General features: G+C 40.3%; 1 protein-coding gene across 5 annotated transcripts in view; it reads left to right on the plus strand.

Moving 5' to 3' along the window:
* Positions 1-25,934, plus strand: part of B3GNTL1 (UDP-GlcNAc:betaGal beta-1,3-N-acetylglucosaminyltransferase like 1) — a 118,249-nt gene that overhangs the window by 76,405 nt on the left and 15,910 nt on the right. For all 5 annotated transcript variants that reach the window (XR_009743764.1, XM_061455617.1, XM_061455618.1 and 2 more), the window contains 2 exons: positions 10,514-10,609; positions 18,922-19,046. Coding sequence is in view for 4 of the 5 variants with exons in the window: in XM_061455617.1 (XP_061311601.1) it covers positions 10,514-10,609; positions 18,922-19,046 (221 nt within the window). In the remaining variant the exon portion in view is untranslated. The remainder of the gene's footprint in view (positions 1-10,513; positions 10,610-18,921; positions 19,047-25,934) is intronic.

Consider the following 25,934-nt stretch of genomic DNA (forward strand, 5'->3'; position numbering starts at 1 on the left):
AGTGATCTCCTTGCTTACAATTCTGTGCTTGCTTTAGAAGATGCTTGTATTTCTTTCATTCACTGAGGTTCATACATCTCCCACTTCCAAGCTGCATGCAACCTTTAGAATGTGAACATTCACTTGAGAAGGAGTATCAGGGAGCAGTATTGAGTAAGCTGGACTATGATTTTGGATAAATCTGAGCGTTCAAAAATATTTCATATTTCTCCTTCAAAATACCTGCACTTTAAATTGGCTGAAATTAAGTTTTGCCAGGAGGTTTATTCACATACCAATTGAACAGTCATTTTAGACAGTTGTCCTTGGGTAAGTTTTGTGTGCTGGTTTTTATGTGAATTTGTTTTCCTCTTTACTAGTATGTTTGTGTAAATACGTATTTTGTTGTTGTAATGACTTGGAATATTTCAGTTTTGTTACATTCATTTTGATATTGTCTCAAAATCTGAAAGACCTATTCAGCCTTCACCTTGCAAAAAAGGAGAATTGCATGTCCAAAAGTCAGTTGGAAAGATCATTTTTAAGACTTATTACAGCAGATGTTTGTTCTAATCACAACTCGGTATCTGCTAATATGACTTTAACAGAGTGTTTTCTTTCTTTCGTGGTAGAAGCTCAGCATGAACAGCAAGCCAAGTAGCCAACCTCTTGGTACCGAGTGCTTCATTTTACTGGATGGAGTAATTCTTCCATTGTAAATAGTTGACTCTTTAAATACTGGAAACTCTCCAAGAATTAAGAGAGACTTGTTAAGGCATGGATGTTACAAAGACCACTTTTAGCAGCTTACAGACAAGAAAAAAAGATGTAAGACATGCTAAAATCATACAGGCTATTCCCTTTGCATGCATCTATTCTTTCAGTTTGAGCAGTAGGTTAATTCATCGTCATTAGTAGATAAAAGCTCTGAAAAAAGTCTAGAAGAATGGTGCTTGCTATTGGGTTTTAGTAGGAGCATTCAACTACGAAAAAGAGATATTCAGCAGTATAGTCAGCTCTCAATTATCCAGCACAATGAGGCTGGCATGGGCTGGTTCACATAAAGCAAACCCACAGCTAATTCAATACATATGTATTAGACTATAAACCTAAAGTTAATATATTTACCTTTAGAAAATTTGTAAACAGATTTCCTTTCAGCAGCAGATTAAAGAAAGAAAAGGTGGGTTGGGTGCAGCCTGACATAAGCAGGCTTTACCCTGCATGTCATTCTTCATGGTGCTCTGTTGTAGCTGGAGCTGTCAGGAGGAGGTGATGCTGTGTTAATAATACACACCTTCTTACTCATTTGGGATTGTGGCTTCACATCCAACAGTGCAGAGCCTGGATATTAGAAAAAATATATATATAAAAAGGGGAATACTCTTTGTATAGAGTTTTGTGTTTTGGTGTGATGGTCAAATAGCTGTAAGGAGGATCAGCATGTTTTTCTTGAGGTCAATGGCTTAATGGCAAGCACAAAGAGTGTAACAAACTGTGAGGAACAAGGATGTTTGTTACAGCAGGTCAAGCAAACTCAGTGTTTTCCTCCCAGCATTGCTGCTGTCCCAGCTTTCCTCCCATTGCTGTTGGGAGAACTGGAAGTGGTGGGATGGAGGGAAGTGAGGAGCAGGGACTTGTAAGAGATGTATGCATAGTGTCCCTCGAGGTTTAGGTATGCTTTAGAAAGTATTGAAATATGACATAAACATTTAAATGAACAGTTTCTCTTCTCAATCTGCATAAAAAGATAAAACAGAAAGCAGACACCAGCTTTCATGTAATAACATTTAGGTCTTGGTTAACCTTTGGGCTTTCAGGAAACAGCCTGTGTATGGAAATGAACACTTTCAGGTGTAATTATCTAGCCTATAACTAGGATTGTATTGACTTTGAATGCAGTCTTTTTTTATATATTTATGTATATTTCTGGCACCCCATTAATCATGTAATACTTTTGTTTCATGGGTATTCTATACTATATCATTGACTGGCTGCACCTTTGAATAGGCTTAAGGCTTTTTACATATATTTCAGAGTGAACTGTCAATCATACAGTGGCCGTGTAGGTAAAAGTATCAAGCATAGATAATTGGACTGTATTTGTGTGGAAGATGGACCAGAAAGACAGAGACCATTTAGCTTTTATCACATGTTAATGACTTTTTTGTTTTTAAAATCATATCTTAATTTGAACCTCAGTGAAGTTTTGGAATGCTGGAAGGGATTGTTCTGGGTATAAATGAACATCTCTGCAGTGCAGTGCTTCTACTCTCCAGTCCTATACTGAAAAGGGAGCTAGCTATATGATCAAGTTAGTTGTTACAGAAGATCAACAATCTATGTCCCTTCAAGCTGTGATAGGAAACACTAGCCAGAAAACCAGATGCAGCAACTGAGGAAGCATCATCTTACAGCTGCTCTCCTTGGTTCCATTCTTGTGAAGAGTCTGTTTCCAGCAAACTGAAACATTTCGGCTTCATTATGGCTTCAAATCCTGAGGAAATCATGGGGAGCTGCAGATCATAAATTTTCCAGGAGCAGTACTGGAATACCTTCTTGGAGGTGCTGAATGCTTGCTGCATTCACTGGCATTAGCAATTCTCAGGACTCTTGGTTCTTTTTCATTGGTTTTGTTGCTAAGTAGAGTTTGGGATTGTGAAGGTTAAGTAATGATGAATTTTTGTCAAGCCTGTATCAGAATTACGATGTATATATCAGCCTTTCAGTATGGAGAATTGTGTGTCTTATATCTGAAATGTACTTTTTTGCTGTGCCAGATCTCAGCTTCTTCAGAGCAGGGATTTTCAGCTAATGGCAAAGCAAGCAATGATTAGGTGACACGGGCAATTACTTATATAGGCATATGAAAGGGTAAACCAGCACAGTACAATATAAACTAATTGAATGTAATCCATCCCAGATTGGGTGTTGAAGTTCCTTAGAATTATAACAAGCTTCACTGAACTTTTGGGTTTGTTTTTTTTTTTCTTTTAATACTAAGACTTTTTTGGAAGGAGGGTAAAGATTATTTTCTTCTCTTTCCTACCTTCCATACCTCTTCTGTCATGCTAAGAGCCGCACCTGATTCTGGATGTAAGCCTGGTTATCTTTAGTAGTGAGGGCCTGGTATGTTCCCTGCTGAATTGATGCACTGAGGTTTTAATGTATAATTTTTTCTAAGTGAGGGGTGGTGTCCTTTAGCCTGCACCTGCCTGCAGCCCACAAAACCCCTGTGGCCCTCACCGTGCAGTTTTTCCTCTAACATGTTAATGTGTTAACCTGTGTATAGGAAAGCTTTATTTATCATAACATGGGAGATTATGTCCAACCCTTGAACTGTGTGGATATATTTTTCGTAACTGCTATAGCATAAGTAGAATGAAATGTGTAATGTGTTTTGGGGAGCTAGCTTGTTACATTGGAAAGCAGTCTAGGCCCTTGATTAACTGTGTTGCTCTGGTGAACTGCCTGGTTTCCCCTCTGTACTCTGCATGACATAGTGTGGTAAGGTTGTTTCACCATCTGCGTATATTCTTTTGGCACATGGCTGTTAGATTTTTGATTTGCTGCTCCAGGAAACAGAACTTTCCTTGAAGAGTTACTATAAACACATAAATGCCTTTGTCAGTATTGGAATTTACATTTGGTATTGAATGCTGACATGATCTGAAGTGAGCATCAGTGGGGACCAGAATTACATGTGCTGTTGACAGCTTTGGAACACAACAAAGGAAAGTCATTTAATCAACTCTTTAGATTTATTTTCAGAGAACCTCTGTAATAGTTGAATGTAATTCAATAGCCAAACAGTTAGTAAGAACAAACCAGAGTAAATCAGTTTCAGTTACTTGCTACTCGATCCTTGGAATAAAACCAGATCACAGTAAAAGTTCCAAATAATGTAACAACTGCAGTCCTGAAATAGCAGCCTGGCTCCGTCACCTGGGTCTGAGGAAGATGGATTCCGGTTTGGTTATGACAACAGTGTGTTCTTCAGGAATTCTGAATCTGAGCAGATCTATACCTTCATCTATAAGCTCTGTAGTTTGTTTTTAACTTTTAACAAGTTGGTTTCATTCAACTAGATTATATTTAGATAATCTTTACAGCCTACAGTGTACTGTAATTAATAACAATTATTATTAAGCATTACTCTTCCAATACAGCTGTGTGTGAAAGGCTTGCAGGTCCAAGCTGCTTTCCAGTATGCTGAATTAATGCCCCGAGTAGGATTGAAAACCCCCAGGGGTTCCAAGGTGATACACGACATTCGTTAGGCAGAGCTGGAGAACCTTTCCAAGCAAACTAAACATAGCAGTTATGGAGCTGCATCGTAATTCATATTCTGCTTTTGACTGATTTTTCAGACTAAGGCTAGCATGTCCTTTTTGTTTCCCTTGTTCCACTCCCCACAGTCTAAAAGATGTAGGGATGAAATCTTGAGTGGCAGTCTCACAAAGCAGGAAGTTGCAGTTTTAATCACAGGCTAAGCCAGGTCAACCATTTTTTAACATCTTGGCAAGAGTGCATGACAGGAGGAGGCAAAAAAGAAATTCAGAAGAGACTTTCCAATCTGCCTAAACCAAGCTGCAGTCTAGACTTTCCAAACTGCAGAGGTTGAAGTTATTTTTCTTTCTCTTGAAGATGAAGTTTCAGGAGCTGCTGAAGGCGGTTTTCAGAAGTTTGGCAGGTGCTTGCAGTGTTTCAGTGCGGTTCTTAGGAGTTCACTGTTTTTCCTCAGCCAGTTCTCCTCCCATCAGTGGAAGCATTCAGACAGAGGGTACAGTTTTATGTCACAGCTGGACTGATTAACAGGGCAATGACCAAAAAGGCAGGTCTTGTTTTCCTCTCTAAAGCTTGTTCATTCCCCCTCCAGTATGTCAGCAGTATTGCTAGTCTGACCCCACATTGAACTGATTCAGAGAACTAAGGCTATAGAAAAGTAACACTAAAATAAATTAATAGCTTTCTTCCTGCTGTAGTGCTCTGATCCAGCTGATCATGGGGTCAGGTGCGTGCCAGTGCTGTTATAAGTGACTGGGGTGCACGGCCAGAGGCAGGATGAGTGGGAGAGCTCTTAAATTAATAGAGGTACTGTAAACCTAGACTTTGAGCATACAATTCCCCTATCAGGTCAAGGATTATTTATGAATTATCTGTAGTGCTGCTGAAAGAACACTCTTGCTGTTTTCTCAGTGTTTGGTGCCCTGTTTTCCTACCTCCTCCTTTGTGGTAGCACCAGTGTGTTTGTGGTTAGTTGGATCAGGGAGCAGATCCAGCTGGAAACGATGCTAACAAAGGAAAAAAGAGTTTCAGCTTCCCAGATGTTTCTATTAATATCCCATAGCAAGGGACAAGGCACCATGAAATTGTCCATTTGAAGCACCAATATAAGTTTCCTAAAGTTTATTTTGATGTTGCATTATCCTTATTTATCTAGAATAAGCTCATTTACCAATGCATTGACTCTTAGCTGGTGCTCTGTTCCAGGTTCAAAGACTTTCTGGAATAATGAGACCCTGAAGTCATATGTGTCATCATCAGTCTCAGTTTTGGCTGTGTGTTTCCCCTCTAGTATCTTTTCTGGAGGGGACAGTGAGCCATAGAACACCAAATTGGGAAAAGACATCAGTGTATGCAGTGTGTGACAGTCTGATACATAATCTTCATAACCATATCATCATCTGTGTTAACAGAAGTACCATTTTGGTGGGCTTTTTTTCTTTTCTTAGTGTTTGAAATTTCTTCTCTTTGGTTTGGGCTAAGTTCATAAATCAATGGAACAGAGATTGTATAAGATATTTGGGATACATGCTCATTACATGTGAGCGTGACCAATTACATTGAGCTACATCTTTAAGTGCATTTCTGCTCTCTGAACCTGGCTGCACTGAGGAATAGCATTCTAGCCTCTCCAAATGCATTTTACGTATGCCAATAGGCTCAAGACTTTTCTTTTGGAGATTCTTTCATTCCGAAATGAGATTCAATGCAATGCATTCCAGCCTCGCTTTTCTCCCCACTGTTGTTTTCTTTTGGGATTACTGTTTGGTCATTGTTTGGTTCGGGCTGTACTCAATCACCCTTGTAATTAGTGTGGAGCTAATAACCATGTGCTGAGTAATCATGTTTGCTCTGATTTTCTGGGTTGTTTTTTTGTCTCTTTCAGCTCCCACTGACTTTGGGGGGGGGATTTTGACATTTAGCACCTCTGAATCTAGTGTTATTTCAGTTATGCGCAAGCTGCTAGTGTGTTAGTGGTAGCCATTAAGTGATTGGATTCTTCTGCCTAAATATAACTGTCCAAAACTTAAGTGTCTGTGTCAAGATGGGTCACCCAAGGGGCGCTTTACGGACAGGGAAGTTCTATCGTTATGTTCCTGGGGTTAGCATGCAATGTGTCTATGTCTTCACCTTAACGTGGATGCCTGTGTCTGGTCGGATGGTTCCTGCAATAAGTGGGAGCAGATCACCTGTTCTATTTTGGTTACATTTTTAATCCCTTTTGTTTGGAGAGTTGGTCTGTATAGAGCTGGGTGTGTAAAATCTGGGGTTTAAACCCGTGTTTATCTATGGAAATGGAAGTTGCCAGGCATAAGAAGAGTTGAAGGTTTTCTATCCCGGGTTGAAAGTCAAGAGGACCATCTTTAAAACGTAAATGCTTGGATGCACATGTCCAAATTTACATTCACGTGCTGATGTTTAAAACTGCCAACTACACAGGAATATTAATATTACCACCAGAGCATGCTATGAAATCACCTGCTCATAAGATGAGCATTTTCATTAGTGTTTGGAGAATGGCAGTAATTGTGAGGTTTCTTCTGCCTTCCTGAAGGCAGAAGCTCTTTATTTCCTCTGTAGTTCTTGGAAGCAGGCAGCCTCCTGGCTTAACTGCACACATTCTGTTTGACAAGTTCAGTCTCTTGTTTGGCCAGATACTTCATCTGGGAACAAAAGAAAGAACCAGTTTACCTTCCCTAATCCAGATTCTGGTTCATTTCACAGTTGTGTTTACAACACGTTTGCTTAAAGCTACAAAGACCAGTTTGTATAGTTCTTAGCTGTCACTAGTCAAGGGGATGTAATTAATAGCATCTCCCTTTTGAGTCTCTAAAGCATTTTCTTTCCAACAACCTTTTAAGGTAGGTACCACTGGGTAGCAAGCAAATCCATAATGTTCTGGTAATGTTTAAAATCAATTGCATCTTACTTGGCTGACCTTGATTAAGATTTTAAGTGTCTTTGGCAGAAATAAAAGATCAGTGAAAGCTCCTACTCAATAAATGTATAAGGAATCATAGAAAACCAGGTTGGAAGGGGAGCTTGAGGTTCATCTGGGTTAAGCTTAAGAACTTTACCTTTTTAAGTTTCTTCTTAATTCATTGACTTCAATATCAATATTGCCATTATTAATAGAAGTGTCATTTCCAGTATAACTCTCTAAATTTGAAATAAAGCTTGAAGTATTCTGCATGTGCTGCAACCTATGACAGAAGAGAAGGTTATGGAATGTTAATCATAGAATTGTTTGGGTTTGCAGGGACCTTAAAGCTCATCCAGCTCCAGCCCCTGCCACAGGCAGGGACCCCTTCCACTAGAGCAGCTTGCTCCAAGCCCCTGTGTCCAACCTGGCCTTGAACACTGCCAGGGGTGGGGCAGCCACAGCTTCTCTGGGCACCCTGTGCCAGCACCTCAGCACCCTCACAGGGAAGAACTTCCTTCTATCTAATGAAGCAGGAAGCAGACTAATCTCTTGGCTATGACACCTCAAAGGTGCTGGTTTGGGGAACAAACAAGAGGAATTGGAGATGTGTGCACGTCTACAGGGATATGATATAATAGGCATCACAGAAACATGGCGGGACGGCTCCTACGACTGGAGTGTTGGAATGGAAGGTTACAGGCTCTTTAGGAAAGACAGGCCTGGCAGGCGGGGAGGGGGAGTTGCCCTTTATGTTAGGGATAGGCTGGAGAGTATGGAACTCTGTCTGGGACAGGTGAGCAGTCCACAGAGAGTTTGTGGGTCAGGGTTAAAGGGAATATAGCTATGGGAGACGTTACTGTGGGGATCTGTTACAGACCGCCTGATCAAGAGGAACCTGTGGATGAAGCACTCCATAGACAGATAGGAAAAGCCTCACGCTCGCAGGCCCTTGTTCTCATGGGTGACTTCAACCACCCTGACATCTGTTGGAAGGACGGTACGGCCCGGCACAAGCAATCCAGGAGGTTCCTCGATTGTGTGGAAGACAGCTTCCTTCTGCAAGTAATAGAGGAGCCGACAAGGAGAGGTGCCATGCTTGACCTCGTGCTCACCAACAGGGAAGGGCTCGTTGGAAATGTGACACTCCAGGGCAGCCTTGGATGCAGCGATCAAAAGATGCTCAAATTTAAGATCCTCAGGACAGGGAGAGGAGCGTGCAACAAGCTCAATGCCTGGACTTCAAAAGAGCAGACTTTGGCCTCTTCAGGAACCTGCTTCGGAAGGTTCCATGGGATACTGCCCTAGAGGGTGGGGGGCCCAAGACTCTTGGTTGATATTCAAGGATGACCTGCTGCAAGCTCAGGAGTGTTGCATCCCAACCAGAAGGAAGTGCAGCAGGAGGGCCAGGAGACCTCCTTGGATGGATAAGGAGCTCCTGTGGAAAATTCAGTTGAAAAAAGAGGCTTATAATAAGTGGAAGCAAGGACAGGCGGCATGGGAAGAGTACAGGGATGTTGGCCGGGAAGCTAGGGACCAGGTTAGGAAAGCTAAGGCCCAGTTAGAATTAAACTTAGCTAGAGGTATTAAAGATAACAGGAAGGGATTCTACAAGTACATAGCAAATAAAAAACAGACTAGGGAGAATGTAGGCCCCTCAGGAAGCTCTCGGGAGAACTGGCTACTCAGGATTTGGAGAAGGCTGAGGTTCTGAATGACTTCTTTGCCTCGGTCTTCACTGGCAAAGGCTCTGACCAAACCACCCAAGCCTTGGAAGGCAGACGCAGGGACTGTGAGAATGAAGACCTTGGGCCCACTGTAGGAGAGGATCTGGTTTGAGACCATCTTAAAAACCTGAACGTGCACAAGTCCGTGGGTCCTGAAGGAGCTGGCAAATGAAGTTGCGAAGCCGCTGGCCATCATATTTGAGAAATCATGGCAGTCAGGTGAAGTTCCTGATGACTGGAAAAAGGGAAATATAACCCCCATTTTCAAGAAGGGGAAAATGGATGACCCGGGGAATTACAGAGCAGTCAGTGTCACCTCTGTGCCTGGCAAAATCTTGGAGCAGATTCTCCTGGAAGGCATGCTAAGGCACACGAAAATCAACAAGGTGCTTGGTGACAGCCAGCATGGCTTCAGTAAGGGGAAATCCTGCCTGGCCAATGTGGTGGCCTTCTATGATGGGGCTACAGAACTGATGGACAGGGGTAGAGCAGTTGATGGCATCTACCTGGACTTGTGTAAAGCGTTCGACTGTGTCCCACGCGACATAGAGTCATAGAATAGTTAGGGTTGGAAAGGACCTTAAGATCATCTAGTTCCAATCCCCCTGCCATGGGCAGGGACACCTCACACTAAACCATCTCACCCAAGGCTCTGTCCAGCCTGGCCTTGAACACTGCCAGGGATGGAGCATTCACAACCCTGCTACCCCTTGTCCTGTCATTACAGTCACTAATGAAGAGTCTTTCCCCAGCATCCCTGTAAGCCCCCTTCAGATACTGGAAGGCTGCTCTGAGGTCTCCACGCAGCCTTCTCTTCTCCAGGCTGAACAGCTCCAACCTTCTCAGCCTGTCTTCATAGGGGAGGTGCTCCAGTTCCCTAATCAGCCTCGTGGTCCTCCTCTGGACTTGTTCCAACAGTTCCATGTCCTTTTTATGTTGAGGACACCAGAACTGCACACAATGCTCCAGGTGAGGTCTCACAAGAGCAGAGTAGATGGGCAGGATCACCTCCTTTGACCTGCTGGTTATGCTCCTTTTGATGCAGCCCATGATATGTTCGGCTTTCTGGCCTGTGAGCGCACACTGCCTGCTCACATTCAGTTTCTCAACAACCAACACCCCCAAGTCCTTCTCCGCAGGGCTGCTCTGAATTCTCTTCTGAATTCTTTCCTGTGAGGGTGGTGAGGCCCTGGAATGGGTTGCCCAGGGAAGTTGTGAATGCTCCATCCCTGGATGGTGTTTCATCCCTCCATCAATCCGGATGAAACACATGTTCAAGGCCAGGTTGGACGAGGCCGTGGGTGATATGATTTAGCGTAAGGTGTCCGTGCCCACTGCAGGGGGGTTGGAACTGGATGATCTTAAGGTCCTTTCCAACCCTAATTATTCTATGAGTCTATTACACCACAGTTTAAACACTAAGCACATGCTAAATTTTAAGCACTTGAATTTCTCAGTTCTTAATGTTGCTGAAGGTTAAGTTTAGGCATGAGTATTGTCAGGATTTCAGGTGAATGTAGTAAGTCTACTTTGTTCCCCAACAGATGCTGGGTTTTGATATTCTGGTAACTAATACTGGCTTTTTTTCCCTTTTCCCTAGGTGTTTACCTCCCACGGACCTACTGTGATCATGCCAACCTGGTTCTGTTCTCGAGAATGGTTTTTTCATGTGGGAAAATTTGATGAGGGTGGAAAGGTGAGTGCTATGGATGATTCATAATGCAGTTTCCAGCTCTTTCTTCAACAGCCTCTGAAAGCCATAAACCTATTACTAAGAAGCAAAGGGGGTATAGGTAAAAACTGAGGTCTGAAAAAATCTGAGTCATACCATATACCTTTCTTTTTAAAAAGAACAACATCAAACAAGTGCAGTTGGTTTGGGGTGACTCTGGTGATAGAAGGACACAACTGAGATGGGCGCTAGAATAGATCTAGCACCTTTGGTAGACATGTCAGCATATCTGGAAAACTTAAAGGAGGATTCAGACATTCAAGCTCCTCTTCAGTCCCTGAAATAGATCTGAGAGCTCAAGAAAAGTCTGTTCATGGTTTCATTATGAACCATCTCTGAAAAGTAAGGTAGATTTGCGGAAAGGGACTGGAAGGGAAGAAAGGTGCAGGATGGCAAAAAGATGGTAATATATTGTCCTAAGGGGAAAAAATTATGTCTCTAAGATGAAGAAAGAAGGGAGGAGGAGAGGTCACAAAGTGCCATAAAACTACTATTACTAAATCTTATTCATCCATTTGTCTTGTACCCACTTGTCAATCTGAGTTCTCAGGCTTTTCCTTGGAAGATGTAACCTCTCAGTCCTGATCCTTGAGGAAAAGTTACTTAACAAATTAAACGACTGTTATCAGAGAAGTGTTCCTGCATGAATAGTTAGACATTCTTTTGCTGTAAGAATTTCCTGTATGAGTTCCATTTGGTTGTTTCAGGCTCATCAGCATCTTTATGAAATAAAATCCAGGGATGTCTATTGGTGGTATTTATTGTGGTATAACTGCAAATATGTTGGCAAAGAGACCTAATTCAGACACATTTGGATCTATTCCGTGTGGTTTGGACCTGAGAGGTTTGCTTTGCATGATTTTAGTGGGATTTTAGAGGTGGAATGGAAATGCTTTCATTTAATAGCAATAGTAGTCTAAAAAAAAAACCCCTCTGCTAACACCATTTCCTATGTTATTATTTCAACTACAACAGATTATTATTTGTTTTATAGCCTCTAAATGAAGCCCTCCTGTGCCATGTAGTATGTATATATACACACAAACATACCTACACATGTATATATGTATGCATGAGGATATAAAAATATTGTTCTTTGGGCTGCCAACAAAAACATAGTTCCAGGAGACAGCAGACAGAGAACAGAGTTGTTTAGAGCAGTGAAAAGATTTGTCCTTCATTGCATGGTAGGTGAGTGGAAGAGGTGGGAATGGCTCCCAGTACAATCCACATCTGCTGACCCATGCTCCTTATTTCTTTTGTATTATTATTACTTATTGTATTTTCACTCTCTGAAGAATGTTTGACTTCTTGAGCATTGTTATTAAGCTCAAAGAAGAAAGCAAGAAGGCTAAAACACAGTAACAACAATTGAACAGCAAGCCTAATGATAAAGTTCAAGAGGTTAACTTAAAGAGGCTGTTGTTCTGTGCTTTTAGGTTTGGGGGTTTTTCTCCTGATTTTTGTGGGGGGTTTTGTGTTGTGCTGTGTGGGTACTGGTTCTTCACTGGCAGTCTTAATTCTAATGATTTTTTTCAGCCACAATGCATGATATGGCTTCTAGTTTTAAAAATTACCAGTGATGAGTTAAACTTTTTGTTTGGCCCTATTGTGAAGTGTCCAGCATGTCAATACTCAAACTCTGGCTAATACAGAGGACCTTCGGAAAGTACCCTGTGGACAGGGGTAATGACAGATCTTAACAAAGCAATGAATGTAAGCGATGAAGTCAAACCTTTGTCCTGTGTGAGTTTAGGGGACCTAAAGTCCTAACTCTTCCAGCATTTAGCACCTTATTTAGCATTATTTTAACTTGTTCATTTTAATTTGAAAAGAATTCCTTTGAGGCAAAGAAAGATTTTTCTCTGTGTATCAACAGAGCTGTTATAAACTAGTACTGAGACTCCTGAGGATCTTACCCATGTGTGTATGTTCTGACCTGACCCGTGATCTGGCAATGTTGATGTGATCACTTATCTCTCCACTATTGGTTAGGATTTAACAGTGTGACCTCTAAGTGTCTTATTGCTGCAAGTAAACACAGAAACAGGCCAACAGATCTCCACATTTCAGCCTTCTCCATTTGCTAAGCTGTTTCCATGCCAAAAAGCTGCATTTCTCGTTTGGAGTTAAATCCAAACACCTGTTCTTCATATTTCAGTGCTTAGGACAAATGGAGGATAATTCTTCCATGGAAGAAACTGTGATTTTATGTTTGTTAGTAGTATGGATGGACTGATAGAATAGAAATATATAAGCCATGATGTAATCTTTTTTTCCTGCAGGTAGATGTGCATGTTTGCATGCATCTCCATCCAGGCTTTACATGAAACAGATTTTTAACAAATTATTTCCAAAAACCATTTTGTATATAAGTTCTTTCTGGTCAAGATCTTCAGTTGCTGGAAACATATTCCTTTTGTGTAATCACCGTGGCAGTGTCCAAGCCAAATCCTAAATAGTATCTTCATAAATGGTGGAGAAGAACCTGACAGGTTTGCTTTATGTACTGATTAACTAAAATAGTAGAGGTTTTATTTATACAACCGCTGATACATGAGAATTAAAGCAGAAGTGCTTAACTGAGATGAAGATAATACAATAGAAATGGGCACAAGCCTATAAAGTAACTTTTCATAGTATCCACTGCTAGGAGGAGAGTCATAAGAACCATATTTCTGACCTAATTTTTTAGGAAACTGATGAGAAATAATCTTCCTGTTGTCCAACTGATTCAGATGAAGAATGCAGTGCTTCCTCCTTGAAAGAAGTAGCAGCTGATTCAGATAAAGAGCCCAGGCTGGAATAGCATATTATAAGCTACTGACCTTTCTGAATACAAACTTTGGCTCCAGCCGGTGTCTGGGGCTCAATTTTGATCTATTTTTGTGATAAAAGGTCACAAAAAGCACGAATTGAGGAGGTGTCAAAATATCCATTGATGCACAGGAGACGGTAGCACATGCTGCAAAGCTCTAAAATAACATTGTAGGCTAGTAGGTGCTAACTAATGGATTTTTCCATTCTTCTCTGCCAGAGCACACAAATGTCATTCCCTCCAGAAAGGCAAGCAGTTACAATACTGCCTGAAAGGTAAAAGGCTAAGTAGGAATTTGTTTTCTTAGACCATGAATTAAAATTACAGTCAGTCTGTCAAATAACCTATCAAGGTGCTCTGGGGAAAAATCCGGATGAAACACAGGCACTAATGTTTTTGCTTTGGTATAGTTAAGGCTGAACAGAGATCGGTATTTGATGTGAAAAGGAAAGAAAGAGTGGTAGAGGCAATGATTAATTACACTTTGTAAGCTGTTTGAAAATCCACCCTATCTCTCTCGTCTAATGACATTTTTCTGCTAGTCTGTTATTAAAAACCATTTAGAATTTACCACCTCCCTTCCATTTGACTTCACTGTCATCGTTGTTTCTCTGTGACAATACGTTTGGATGAAAGCAGTCTTTGGAATTTCCTCTAACCTGTCATTTCCCAAACAGTGAAGGAAATGTTACAGGCTTCAGGTCTTGCAATCAAGGCAAAATGATGTAAAGACATAATTTGGATGGGAACCAGAAAAAAAATGAAGTGACATCTGTACAAAGAGTCTTTAAAATATGTTGGATAATCCTGCAAAGAAGCTATAAAAATCTATGGAGTTAGCTTGTGATTAGTCTGCTTGCATACCTCTGGTGACTGTCCTAAAGGAAGTTAAACTAGCGAGTATTTCAATTCATGGTAACTTCAGTGTGTTGTTGTTCATTACCAAAGAAAATATGATTGAAATTTAATATAAAACTTGTCTTTAGGGAAAGACCAAAGAGTGGATGATTCTTGATAAATTACTTTAGTTCCTATTTTTTTTTTTCACCTTTACATTTAAATTGGAGGGGAATTTCTTACTTAGTTTTAGGTTCAGCAGCTTAGTAGCTGTTCCCCATGAGCAGCACACTTTGAACCATGTTTGTTGGTGAGTGAGAGTTCAGTGTCTGGCAGAACAGCATTTGGTTCTGAGGCAGGAGTACTTCCTTTTACATAGGGTGTCTGTGTTCACTTCCACGCAACCAACCCCTCTGTATGTGATATTTCTGTAGGATTTAGCTCAAGGCTCTGAGGAAATGCTGCTGGGCAGCTGTTGGCATATGTATTTAAAAAGAAGTACTTTGATATTTTTATTCAACGTCTCTGCTTTGTTGCTAAATGACCCTGAGTTGAGAACTTTTTTCCTGTTTAATCTTAGATGTTGTAATACACACCATCTGATCTCCCTTTTTATGCAACTTTAGCATAATATTAATGCTGACATTTTTATCTTTCTTAAATGGATGTTCTAAAATGTGCAGTGTGAAACGAGTTGGTTCAAAAAATAGAAACAAACTGTTTCAAAGTCCTGTAGGGTATGGGTTAGTATGGAATCAAAAGTTGCTTCCTTTCTGATTTTCTTTCCATTCACCAATTTTAGGCTCCTCTGAGGAGTTAAAGCAGTTTGGCTTATTCTACCCAACACTTACCCTGGTGTCACTGTCTGGTTTCCAAACTGTGCCAAGTTATAGCCCAGTTTTGCTTGATGCCTGTGATCAAGAGAAAGGGCTCAGCTTTCCCAAACCAAAGGGAATTTTTTTCATGTGTTGCTAGATATAATTCCGTTGTCTTGTTTGTCATCGCTTTTTGTTATAAATGCTTGTATTCTTGATTCAGTTTTTGATTTTGCATTTTCTCCAGTTAGAGTGAAATCTCCACTGGCTGAATCTCCACTGATTTTTTTGCTCACAAGAATCTGCCATACTACAGCACCTGTCAGCTGGAAGAGGGCAGGGGAAGGGCACATGTCAGAGATGAGTGAGAGAAGCCTGGAGAGGAGAGTGATGGGTGAGGAAGTTGGAACGGATTGGTTCTGTTCTGTGGCAGAACTAATCTCCTTTATTAGGTTTAGCATTAAAAGGCAGCTCTTGCATTGTGCTTATGCCTGTACAGCCTAATAGTAACTTCTGTCCAGGTGACCCAAAAAATAGACTTCTGCAGTAGTTACTGTTGGTTGTCCCACGGCTACAACATGATCTCTCACCAGGTGTTACAGCATTGCACAGAAGACCACTGTCATTAGAAGTCCTCCAAAAATTGCTTAGTATCTTTATCCCTATTGATGTTCCTCACTGTTACTGATGGTGAAGTTACAAAAGCTGTAGCCAGGATTTCTTCTTGTAGTGGTAGGTGGCTTGCACCTCCTTGTCAGATATATATGTTGAGGATGCTGCAGTTGGAGTAGTGTTTCATGGACAGCCATCTGCTAAGAGTGAGAAACAGCAAGCAGTGAGAAGATGACAAGAAAAGAATAATGCAGTATTTAGTTTGGTCCATGAACAAGGAACTACTCTGACTCAAGGCAGATTCTGCTTGACAGCCAGTGTGTATGCAGAATTAATGTACATTAACCATCAGTACAGCAAGTGATACCTGCTCAAAATACTGAGTAATCATAAATCCTTCACTTATTTAGTGTTGAAGTGTATGTTCATTTTGTGCATGCTGGTTAGAACCAGCAGTGATTTTCACCAGGAGCTGCAATCAGCAGCTTATGAGCACACACCCTTGAGTGAAGCAGGCCAGTGAGTTTCTCCTTTAGTGCTGCAGATCATCTAGGGTTGGCTTTTGCTTGTAACATGGAAAATTCTGTATATAGTCCAGTAACATGTAAGCTGTGCAATTTAGTTGTATTTATTAACATTGAAACTGTTCGTGTAGTAGCCTATTGCTGAAATGCTGTCTTGTTAAATTGGTATTTTCAGCTATGGATATTAATTTTCCCAAAATGCATTAAAATATCCCTTTAGTGGCTAAACAGTTTTTTCTTCGAAAATTGTGTTGTTTGGCAAAGATTCCCGGTGTCTAACGTGCCATCTGGATCCAATAATACATCTCAATTGGGAAGGAACTCTTGTGTTGCAAAAAACTTACACGCTCAAGAGCTGTAGGAAGTCCCATCCCTGCAGGATCTATAACACAGTCAACATCTTCCCTCCCCTGAAAAATACATGGCAGGGCTGCTCCTTTGTAATGCGAGAGGCCACTGCTGAGCAGTACAAGGCACCTGCTCCTTCCTGGGGGTGAGCAGACTTCATTTCAAAGGACTTCTGCTGGCTGATGGAAAGCAAGAGTGCACTCAGAAACAAACAGCATTTTGAAAGATCTCTTCTGCTGTAACTCTCTTTAGTAATATACTTGCTAATGGTTATCTTGAATAATGTAAATGGTTATCCAAAAGATAATCGCACATCTGGATGTGATATAATAATGTATCTGAATCAAAATATGACTACTGCAGTAGTTGATACGTGCTGCAGAATTTGTGCCCTGCCTCTCACAGTCTGACGTGTGACCGAAAGAGAGAAAAGGTTTAAACTTTGTTGCAGACTCTCAGTATTTCCTTTAAAGTCCAGAATAAGAAGAAGACCAGCATAAGAAAGGGCTGCAAGATAAATGGAAAGAATTTGAGTTTGTGGTGTTTTTGAGTTCTCAGTGACTGTGGTTGCTGTCTGCCACTCCAACTTCCCCCAGATTTCTTCTGTGGCTTTCCAAGTGGGTTCATATAAAGCACAAGTTTTGTAAGGTTCTCCAAAAGTTTGCTTCTGCATTACAGCTCTTAATCTAGAAGTCAGACCAATATCTACAAAGACAATTGATAGCTAGAGATACCCTGGCCTTTGCAAGCAGCCAGATCAGGATCCGTGATATTCAGAGTCTGGGAACATGGCCCAATTCAGTATCTTAAATCAATCTATCATGTAGTGAAGTCTGGAGCTGCAACGTACAGAGCCTGATTTGGTTCTAATTTCTCCCAGAATACATATGTTTAATTGAGTGTTTCAGATTTGTTTTCCAGGGTTTGAAGCTTTCTTGGTCTCATTACTCTTCCCTTCCCCAGACCCCCTTGGCTGCTCAGTCTGGTGTGGGTATGAGGAACAGTCTTGAATTGTATTGCTCTTGTAACGAGAAGGCCAGAGGGAACCACAGAGGGATTTTGTCTCCAGCATTTTAATTGGAGAATCTCCTTTTCTTATTTGTGGAAGAAACTCAGAAGCTGTGGTAATAAGGGAAAAAAAAAATGCCATTTTTTTGTTAATTTATTTATTGTGCTCTTATTTTTCTGTGTTGAACTAGAATACCTGAAGTTGATGTTTATGCCTCTGTTGTTCATGTATATAATACTGCCTACAGAAAGAAATGTATTTGGATATCTTTTCCATCTCAAGTTTCTCATGCTATCTATCAGCTTGTTATTGATGCTACACTTAAATATTTTATTTGGCCCACCTGGGTTTACTTAGCAGAGATTTTTAGCCTGATAAAATCATGTTAGGTTGGAGGAAAGAAAAATCTCTATTGAAACATAGAAAAATTAAAAGTTCTAGCCATATTTCAAGAAGTTTCACCATTGCAAAATAGATGGTACTACTTTACTTCCATTATAGGGCTATATCTTTAAAGGTGGGTTTATGTTTATGATGAGTAATGGAATAGTATGTGCTGTAAGATTGCCATCTGACACTGTCTCTGGCATGAAGATTCTCTGATTTTTAGGTGGGAAACGTTGCATCTCATCATGAAATCTCTTATTAGAGCCTGACAGAGCCACAGTTCTAGGAAATTAGGGGCTGGTTGTTTTTTGCAGTGTCTCAGCAGCAATCCTTTCAATCCCATTAGGAAGAATGTATCATGGAAATAAGTGGCAAGAAAAAAGTTTTGCTTTCAGACATTGCATCATGCTTTAATTAAGGTTTTCATTAAGGTTCCTTATTATGGGGTCTGATTCACCTTTCCTAAGTAGAGTCCAGAATATGTATTTGTATGGCAATCAGAGAAAGAACATTAGTAACATCAAAAAGTGCTCTTCTGAGTCACTGATCCCTTTCAGTGAGCTGTTTGGTTATGTGGCACTTGAGGCTTCATGAACTGCTCAGCAGCTGGTTTCTCTCTTTTGGGACTAACCTGTACCAAGCTTTATACCCATGTCAAAATGAGATGGTGTTTATTTTTCCACTACTGTCCTTGTGGTCAGCTGTACTTAGTTTTTAAATAGCACTGCTTGCTTTTTCAGTAGCTTTATTTTTCTACAGCTATGTTTATTTAATGACCCATTAGACAACTTCATAGACACATGCAGAAGTAATATGGATAAAATGATGTTAAACTTTATTCATGTGGCAGAAAAATAAGAAGTGTCTTCAAATGTAAGTATGACTGCTGGTCACTTCCTAGCCTGAAATAACTGCTTCTCTTCCAGGGTGTTCCAGAAGATCTGTTGTTTTTCTACAAACACATCCAAAACGGTGGTGAAGTCTTTCGAGTAAACCATTGCCTCCTGCTGTACCGTTACCATCCACAGGCTGCCACTCACTCCGTCCTAGAGTAAGTTGCATTTTCTTGGTAGAACTTAAAGCTTAACTTCATCTTGGATGATTGGCAGCAAAGATGTTTAGTCTCTTCAAGGCATCACATGGCAAAATAATTACCAGTTTGAGTTTAATTACTTGTTATTTTTTAAAAATGAGGCTAGAAAACAAGCATGACTTAACATTTTGGTAGTACCCTCCTTGGTGTAAGGTGGTGTTGCTGTAATTTGCTTTTTGAGTAACATACTGTAATGCTGGAATTGAAATGCTGAACTGAAATCTTTGGTGCAGATGCTTTTGCCCACACGCTGTCAGTGTACCTGGCTTAATGATGTCGTGAGGCAGGGATGGAGTTAACATTGGACGTGTTAACGTTGGACAAATGCTAAGTTGTTGTCTCATCTTTGCAACTGTTCTTGAAATAATTTCACAATAGGTATCGTAAGAGCCATGAAGCATTTTTGGGACTGCATTACAGCAGTACTTCCATTGCTTCAGCTGAGGCTTTGTAGCTGAGCATGTGAGATCCTGCAATCTGCCTGAGTACCCTTTCTGGTTATCTAAAGCATCTGAGTTTCTTACCCTCAAAGCAGATTAAGTATACTTTTGTCTGATTATGTGTCTCATCTGCTGCACATGGCTAAAGCAAACAGTGAAGTAGTAACTTCTCCAATACTTTGAACACAGTTGCAAGAATGTTTTTGAAATATATCGTCGTGGTGAAATTTTATTGGGATTTTTAATGTGCAGGGATTGGATTCTCCTGTTTTTTTGCCATGTGAACCATAATGTAAAAAAAAAAAATCATTTTAATTGTATAGCCTAATTTCAAAGTGAACTGTCTCAATTTGAAAGAAGTAAACAGAAACTTGCACTACCAACAGAAACCTCCTTTTGAAAAAAAACCAAACATGCCTAAACCTTTCATCTGATGATGTGCTGCATTTACATATATTATTTTCCTGTTTTAAAAGGTCTAAACCATCTAAATCAGATAAGGACGTTTGAAATACACCTGAGGATGTTTAGGAGTAATTATCTCAGGTGCTTCCTTATAAGCTGTTGCCTACTGCTTTTACAGTGCTGGCCTGCCCTTACATAACACATTAAACTGGGGATTGCTTGTTCCAGTACATGCTCATTTCACCCATCAGGGTGTTTGTTGTGATGGGATGTCCTGCAAGCTGAGCCAAAGTTATTTCTTTCTCTTATGCATTGACACTGGTGAAAACTTATCCAAGTTTCACTGCTATTTAGGAGTCCCATTCCAGAATCCTGGTAGTAATGAAGCGAACAGTATTCTTACTGATTAACGATATAAATACACTTTTCAGTCCTATTTGTACGGCTCTGTAGAACCAACTAGTGAAACTAAACATTTTTGTGTGCATTTTAGTTGTATATCATGATATTGTATTATTGTAAATACTATAGTAATCATAAATACCACATACGTATATAAAATCATTTAAGTCTGAAACAGGCGTTCCAAGCAAATGGAAGATGTTTGGATTTTACAGACAAATATGAGGTGAATTATTTTGCCTTTTATTGGTGTTTAAATGTAAGGGCCTTTTTTTTTTTTTCCCTTTTTGTGTGTGATCATTCTGGCAGTTAGTTCCAAACTTTTCAGCCACGCATCATGGGATGCTCGAACTCTTGGAAGCCTGTTGCATGTATCTGTGGGAAAACATCTTATTCTTGGAAATGAATTTGTTTTGAATTTACTGCAAGCTGTTGCTTATTCAGATCTACAAGGTTGTGTGGCACAAGCACCCTGAATTACAACATACTGCGAGAATGTGGAAATACTGTAAGCTGTTTCAGATGTGCAGCTTGGATGTCCAAATTGGCGCCTTTCTTGTCTCATTCTAAGAAGTCAGGATAGCCATTCTTCCTCTTGGCTTCGTGCTGGTACTACTGCTAATAACATTTTGTGCACACTTTCAATACAAGGTTGTGTAACACCTCTCCTTGTTGGCTTGTTCCCCTGTTTGTTGCCTAAGTCGAGCAGGGTTGGCCAGCATTTGTTTCTGAAGACTGAGGTGAGCATTGAGAATAAAGAAATTAATGGGGTCATCAGGAAGGTTTAAGTTTATAATTTGTATCTGGTCTTTCCTGCTTTGCCTTTTGGTCACCCCACCTTATTTAATGCGTCTTCTGCCTTTTCCAGAAGTCTTTTGTTTTTATGATGTGTTTTGAGCACTCTTCTGTGGCATTTTTCCTTTTGCCATTGGTCTATGTTGTCTTTGAATTTTCAGAGTTGGTGGAGAGCTGGATCTGGAAGTACAGACTCGCCAACTAGATTGAGATCTTGTCTGAAATCAAAATGATGCTTATAGGAAACTCGATGATTTATTTATTTTTAGTATCAGTTTATGCCTAGTTTCATTCTTAGAAAAATGGAGTTGTCAGTAAGACTTTTTATAGAAAAGGTACGTGATTCAATCCTTTCTGCACAGACAACAGTCACTCGTAGCCAGTTAAGGGCTGATTTTGAGTGCCTTCCATTACTGTTCATGGGGAAAAAATGCCTGATTTTTGCATTTTCAGACTTCCTAAAATATATATAAAGCTGCTTGGCAAGCAGCGTTTAGTTCTTTAGTATGTATAATTGTCAACGCTAATGATTTTTAGGTCATTTCCTATGATTAGTATCCTTCTGGAACAAATACCTAGAGGTGAAAGTATCTGTGAAGCAGGAAACGAGATCTTATTTGCATTCTCCCTTACCCTGGAGGCATCAGACCACGTTATTAAATGTTTTGGGTGTGTGACAGAATCTGGATGAAGTGCAGTGTCTATATTTAGATTTCATTAGGTGCATACAGAAATATAACCGTTCTCATTGTAATTTCATCTAAACCCTATCATGGATACCTGCTCAGTGGGAATGAGCAATATAAGTTTTGAGAAACTTCTCTTCAGCCAGGAATTTGCAACACACAATCCCCACATATTGTATCTCTTAGATCTAAATCATTTTATCTCACGTTACAGCTTGTATCCTAGGGCTGTGTGTACTTTGTGCTGCACAGCTACATTACACTGATTTGATACAATATCAGAGCTGGCTTTATAGTGTGAATTACCATAGAAAAGAAGTTTGGTGTATAATAGAAACATTGTAAAATTCATAGATTTTTATCTTATCAAGGGAGAAAAAGGAACTGTATATAAAATAATGTACCTCATTGCAAGATGAAAGTCAGCTTGGAACAGCATGAGCAATAAAACACTGCTTGTCTTTTGGTAGTATTGCTCATGAAGACAGGCAGTTGGGGCAGATAGCTGATCTTTGCCGCAGTTTACAAGCTTTTGGTCAAGAGAAATTGAGTACATGCAGACAATAAGGTTTGTACCGTCTGTCTGAGATTCAGGCAGCTCCCTTTTATGCAGCAAATGTGAAGCGTACTTACAAAATTCACAGTAATTTCATGTGCTGTGTATTCAGAGCAAGTGTAATATTGTAAGAGCTTGTTCTGCAGAAATAACCCAAATTACATCATCTATTGAAACCATCTGGTTTCAGGCACTAGAAGCTTCCAGTGTCATCTAAGTGAAGGAGAACAGGCACTTGATCTGAAGCACAGATCTGGTTGTTTCAGAGGTACTCTGAGGCATGGGTCTCATATCACTGATGAGCACAGGAATGCCTGCTTCATTTCCTGCAAAAACATCCTAAAACAGGCAAGAGAGAGGAATAGTGTAACATGTTCTTGCCCAACTGAAACGAAGATGAGGTCAACTGCATTTTTATCATCTATGCTTGCGTTTGGCACTCCAATTAAACATGGAAACTAATGACTTCATTAGATTCTTGAAAAGTAAATGGCATTAACATTGATAGTCTCTGTCTTTCTTAGTAAGCCTTTCATGAAAAATAGGCCACAATGCAAACCATGCCTCAGTTAATGACCCATGACCTGAAGATGAACTCAGACATTAATAGAACCTATTAACACAGTGTAAATGTAATAACTCAGTGGGACGATGCAGTCCAGCAATTAATAAGTTCACATGAAGTTCAACAGAACAACAGCGACCAAAAAAATCCAGTTTATTTACCAGTATGGACAAGGTTCAAATGGGATTCATTCCCGAATTTCCTGTGGATTGCAAGAACCTTGAATTCTGCGTGCAAAGATGGCTATAATCTGTTCTTTCAGCTCTCGCTGTGATTAAGTTCTCTGTTCTTTCACCTCTGGTTTATCTATCAGGTGAGATTCACCAAGAACAGAGAACTCTGTTACCCTGCTGTGAATAAAAAGCCAGTGGAAGAGGCCATTCATTTGAATAGCTCCTCTTCCTGTCTGGTGTTACCCGAGTGGCATGTGGGACCAAGGCATATAGAAAAGGTCAGATTTACAGATTTATGGTATTACTGTGAATGGTAATCAATGCCTGAAATTCCAGCGCAGTTTAGGATATTTGGCTTGTATTTGTGCATTTCTCAAGTACTTGTACATCTGTCTTTGCTCTGTTGATTCACTTATGTAGCCTCACTGGGGGAAGGAGGGGAAAGGCAGTCAAGCAATATGGCGAGGTTTCACTGAGCTCAGACATTAAATCATATAGCTTTTATTGTCACATTATCTTTCATTTCAAAATAGGAGTGGAGCAGATGTTTCTGGACTCCTGTATTCAGTCAGTAGGTCACCACACATTTTAACAGAGCTCCATTGTTACTTGGGTGGATGGTATGGTAATAACTACTTGGGACTGAGGAACAACACACTTCATAATCATTCTCACCCACTGCATGAATACCCTCGTTTCACTCCTGCAGAATTTTGGCTCCTCTTCTTCCTTCCAGACTACCTAACTGATGAGTATTGAGGGGCCACAGCAAGTGAGATCTTAGGAAAATTCTATAAGCCATAAAAATGGTTTTCCAAGTAGAAAAATCGATGCTTCTGAGTAAAGTAAAAAAGTGACAAGGAAATGAAAGAAATGGGGAAAATAATGTACTTTAAGATGCTGGGTGCAGGAGGAGCATTAGGATGTAGGAGCAAACTCTACAGTCAGAAGAATTTGTATCCCACCTTGAGGCTGAGGAAAATCTTGTTATAACTGAATATAGGCAATGAAATTAAAGGCTATGGGGAAAGTGCTTACTTTAATCCTTCCTGACATGGGTAGGAAAAGCAGCTTTGGTTGGGATGATGCAGAGCAATGATACCTCCTGCTTTTTGCTGGTGGCTATGAATATGCAATAATGCAAAATCTGAAAATAGCTGTGAGAATCATCTCTGAGCAGTGGTTTGTACAACTTCTAGATCGTTTCAGGCATTTTCTTTAATCATCCTTTGCACGTTGCTACAGTTCCTGCCTGTTGCACCTGCACTGGCTCTTCAAGGATGGGAAAATGGCATTCCCTTATCCCTCAAGGCAGGAATCCCAGTTATCTATTCAGGATACATCAAAACATATGGCAAATTAGGTGAACTGGAAACCTGAAGGGGGCAACTGAAACTCCCTCTTCTGACACCTTTTGTTTCAACACATGAGATGTGTCGTTAGTGCAGAGCAAGATTTCACAAAGATTAAGTCTGTGATTGTCACCCTAAAGCTCAGTCCCAAATTATCCCCTTAGTTCTATGATGAGCTGATGATCTTGGCTTGTACTGTTAAAAGTATTTCAAGGTTAACTCAAGACTACAAAGAGTGATGCAAGAAAAAAATCACAAGTGCTGTGTATATATTGGCTTCATTTTTCACAACCCAAACCAGGTATTTAAGAAAGCAATTTATTGGTGCTTAGATAAAGTTGTCTGTATTTGAGCAGTGATCCAGTTAATTTGGGGTGTAATAACTTTCATATCCTTTTATTTGAGTGAAATTCCCTTAGGTACTTTCCCCACTCACGTTTCTCAATATAATATTTATAGATAAGATTGGGTCAGTAAATTTGTTTCAGTCTGAAATCTTTGTGGATGATTTCCAGCAATGAGAATTGGTCTGCTTGAATTTTACCTCTGTGGGGACTTGTGTGGAACATAGTCACCCATCACCTAGGCAGCAAATGCATATTGTCTGGAAGCCATCAATACTGCATGTACTGGGACATCTCCATGACAATTAGGAACATTTTGTGTGTGCCTGGATGTAGAGATTCCAGTGTTTACCCTACAACTAATAGTTGATAATTCCTTTTATGCCTTGTACGGTTGCCTGTTATTTCTTCAGCTTTCTTTACTTCGCAAACTCAAGTGGAAAAGAAACTTGCTGGTGTCACTCAACAGAGCAGATCCTGAAGTACCTCTGGAATGTTACCCTTCTGAAGTTACATTTCAAAGTAAAATCACTTTTAAAAGCTTTCCATTTACGTGTAAAGCAGTAATATTCCTTTTTAGAATCTAGCAGAAGCTCAGAAATCTCCAGTAAAGTGATCCTGGAAAAATATTTGTCCTTCGTATGTCTTTCTTTTAACTTTCCTTCTGGGAATATAGTATGCTCTAATGTATATGGAAAAAGGCAAGTGTCAAAGGATGCCAGCAGCAGCTAAAGCTTTGCAGCAGGAATGTAGCTTGTGGTTGCATTAGGAGGGATTTGCAATCCAATCCAAGATCTTTTTTCCTCCACGAGTCAAAGTGCTGGTGCATGGCTGCAGTCCTCGAAACGGTGTGGAAATTTTATATGGAGTAGCTGTTTTCCTGGGTACGTCCGTTTGCGTGTGAAGTTCCTTCCAAGTTATCACACCATGATCAGTGATGAAGTGCTAAGCAGGATTTGGCTGTGCTCAGAACTCGCACGCTGAAGTGGGCTCTCTGGAGCTCACTAATAATCCCAGCAGGAATCCGTATGTGTAGTACGATGAGGGGTGCATGTTTCTCAAATCAGAGCTCGGGGCTGTGAAGCAATGATGCAAATAAAAACAAAATTCTTATCACTGAAATATTAG

The sequence above is a fragment of the Pezoporus flaviventris genome, unplaced genomic scaffold (assembly GCF_033815535.1).
Source record: "Pezoporus flaviventris isolate CSIRO_AGI_PZ_B2104156 unplaced genomic scaffold, CSIRO_AGI_Pfla_v1 ptg000020l, whole genome shotgun sequence".
NCBI classification, from domain to species: Eukaryota; Metazoa; Chordata; class Aves; order Psittaciformes; family Psittacidae; genus Pezoporus; species Pezoporus flaviventris.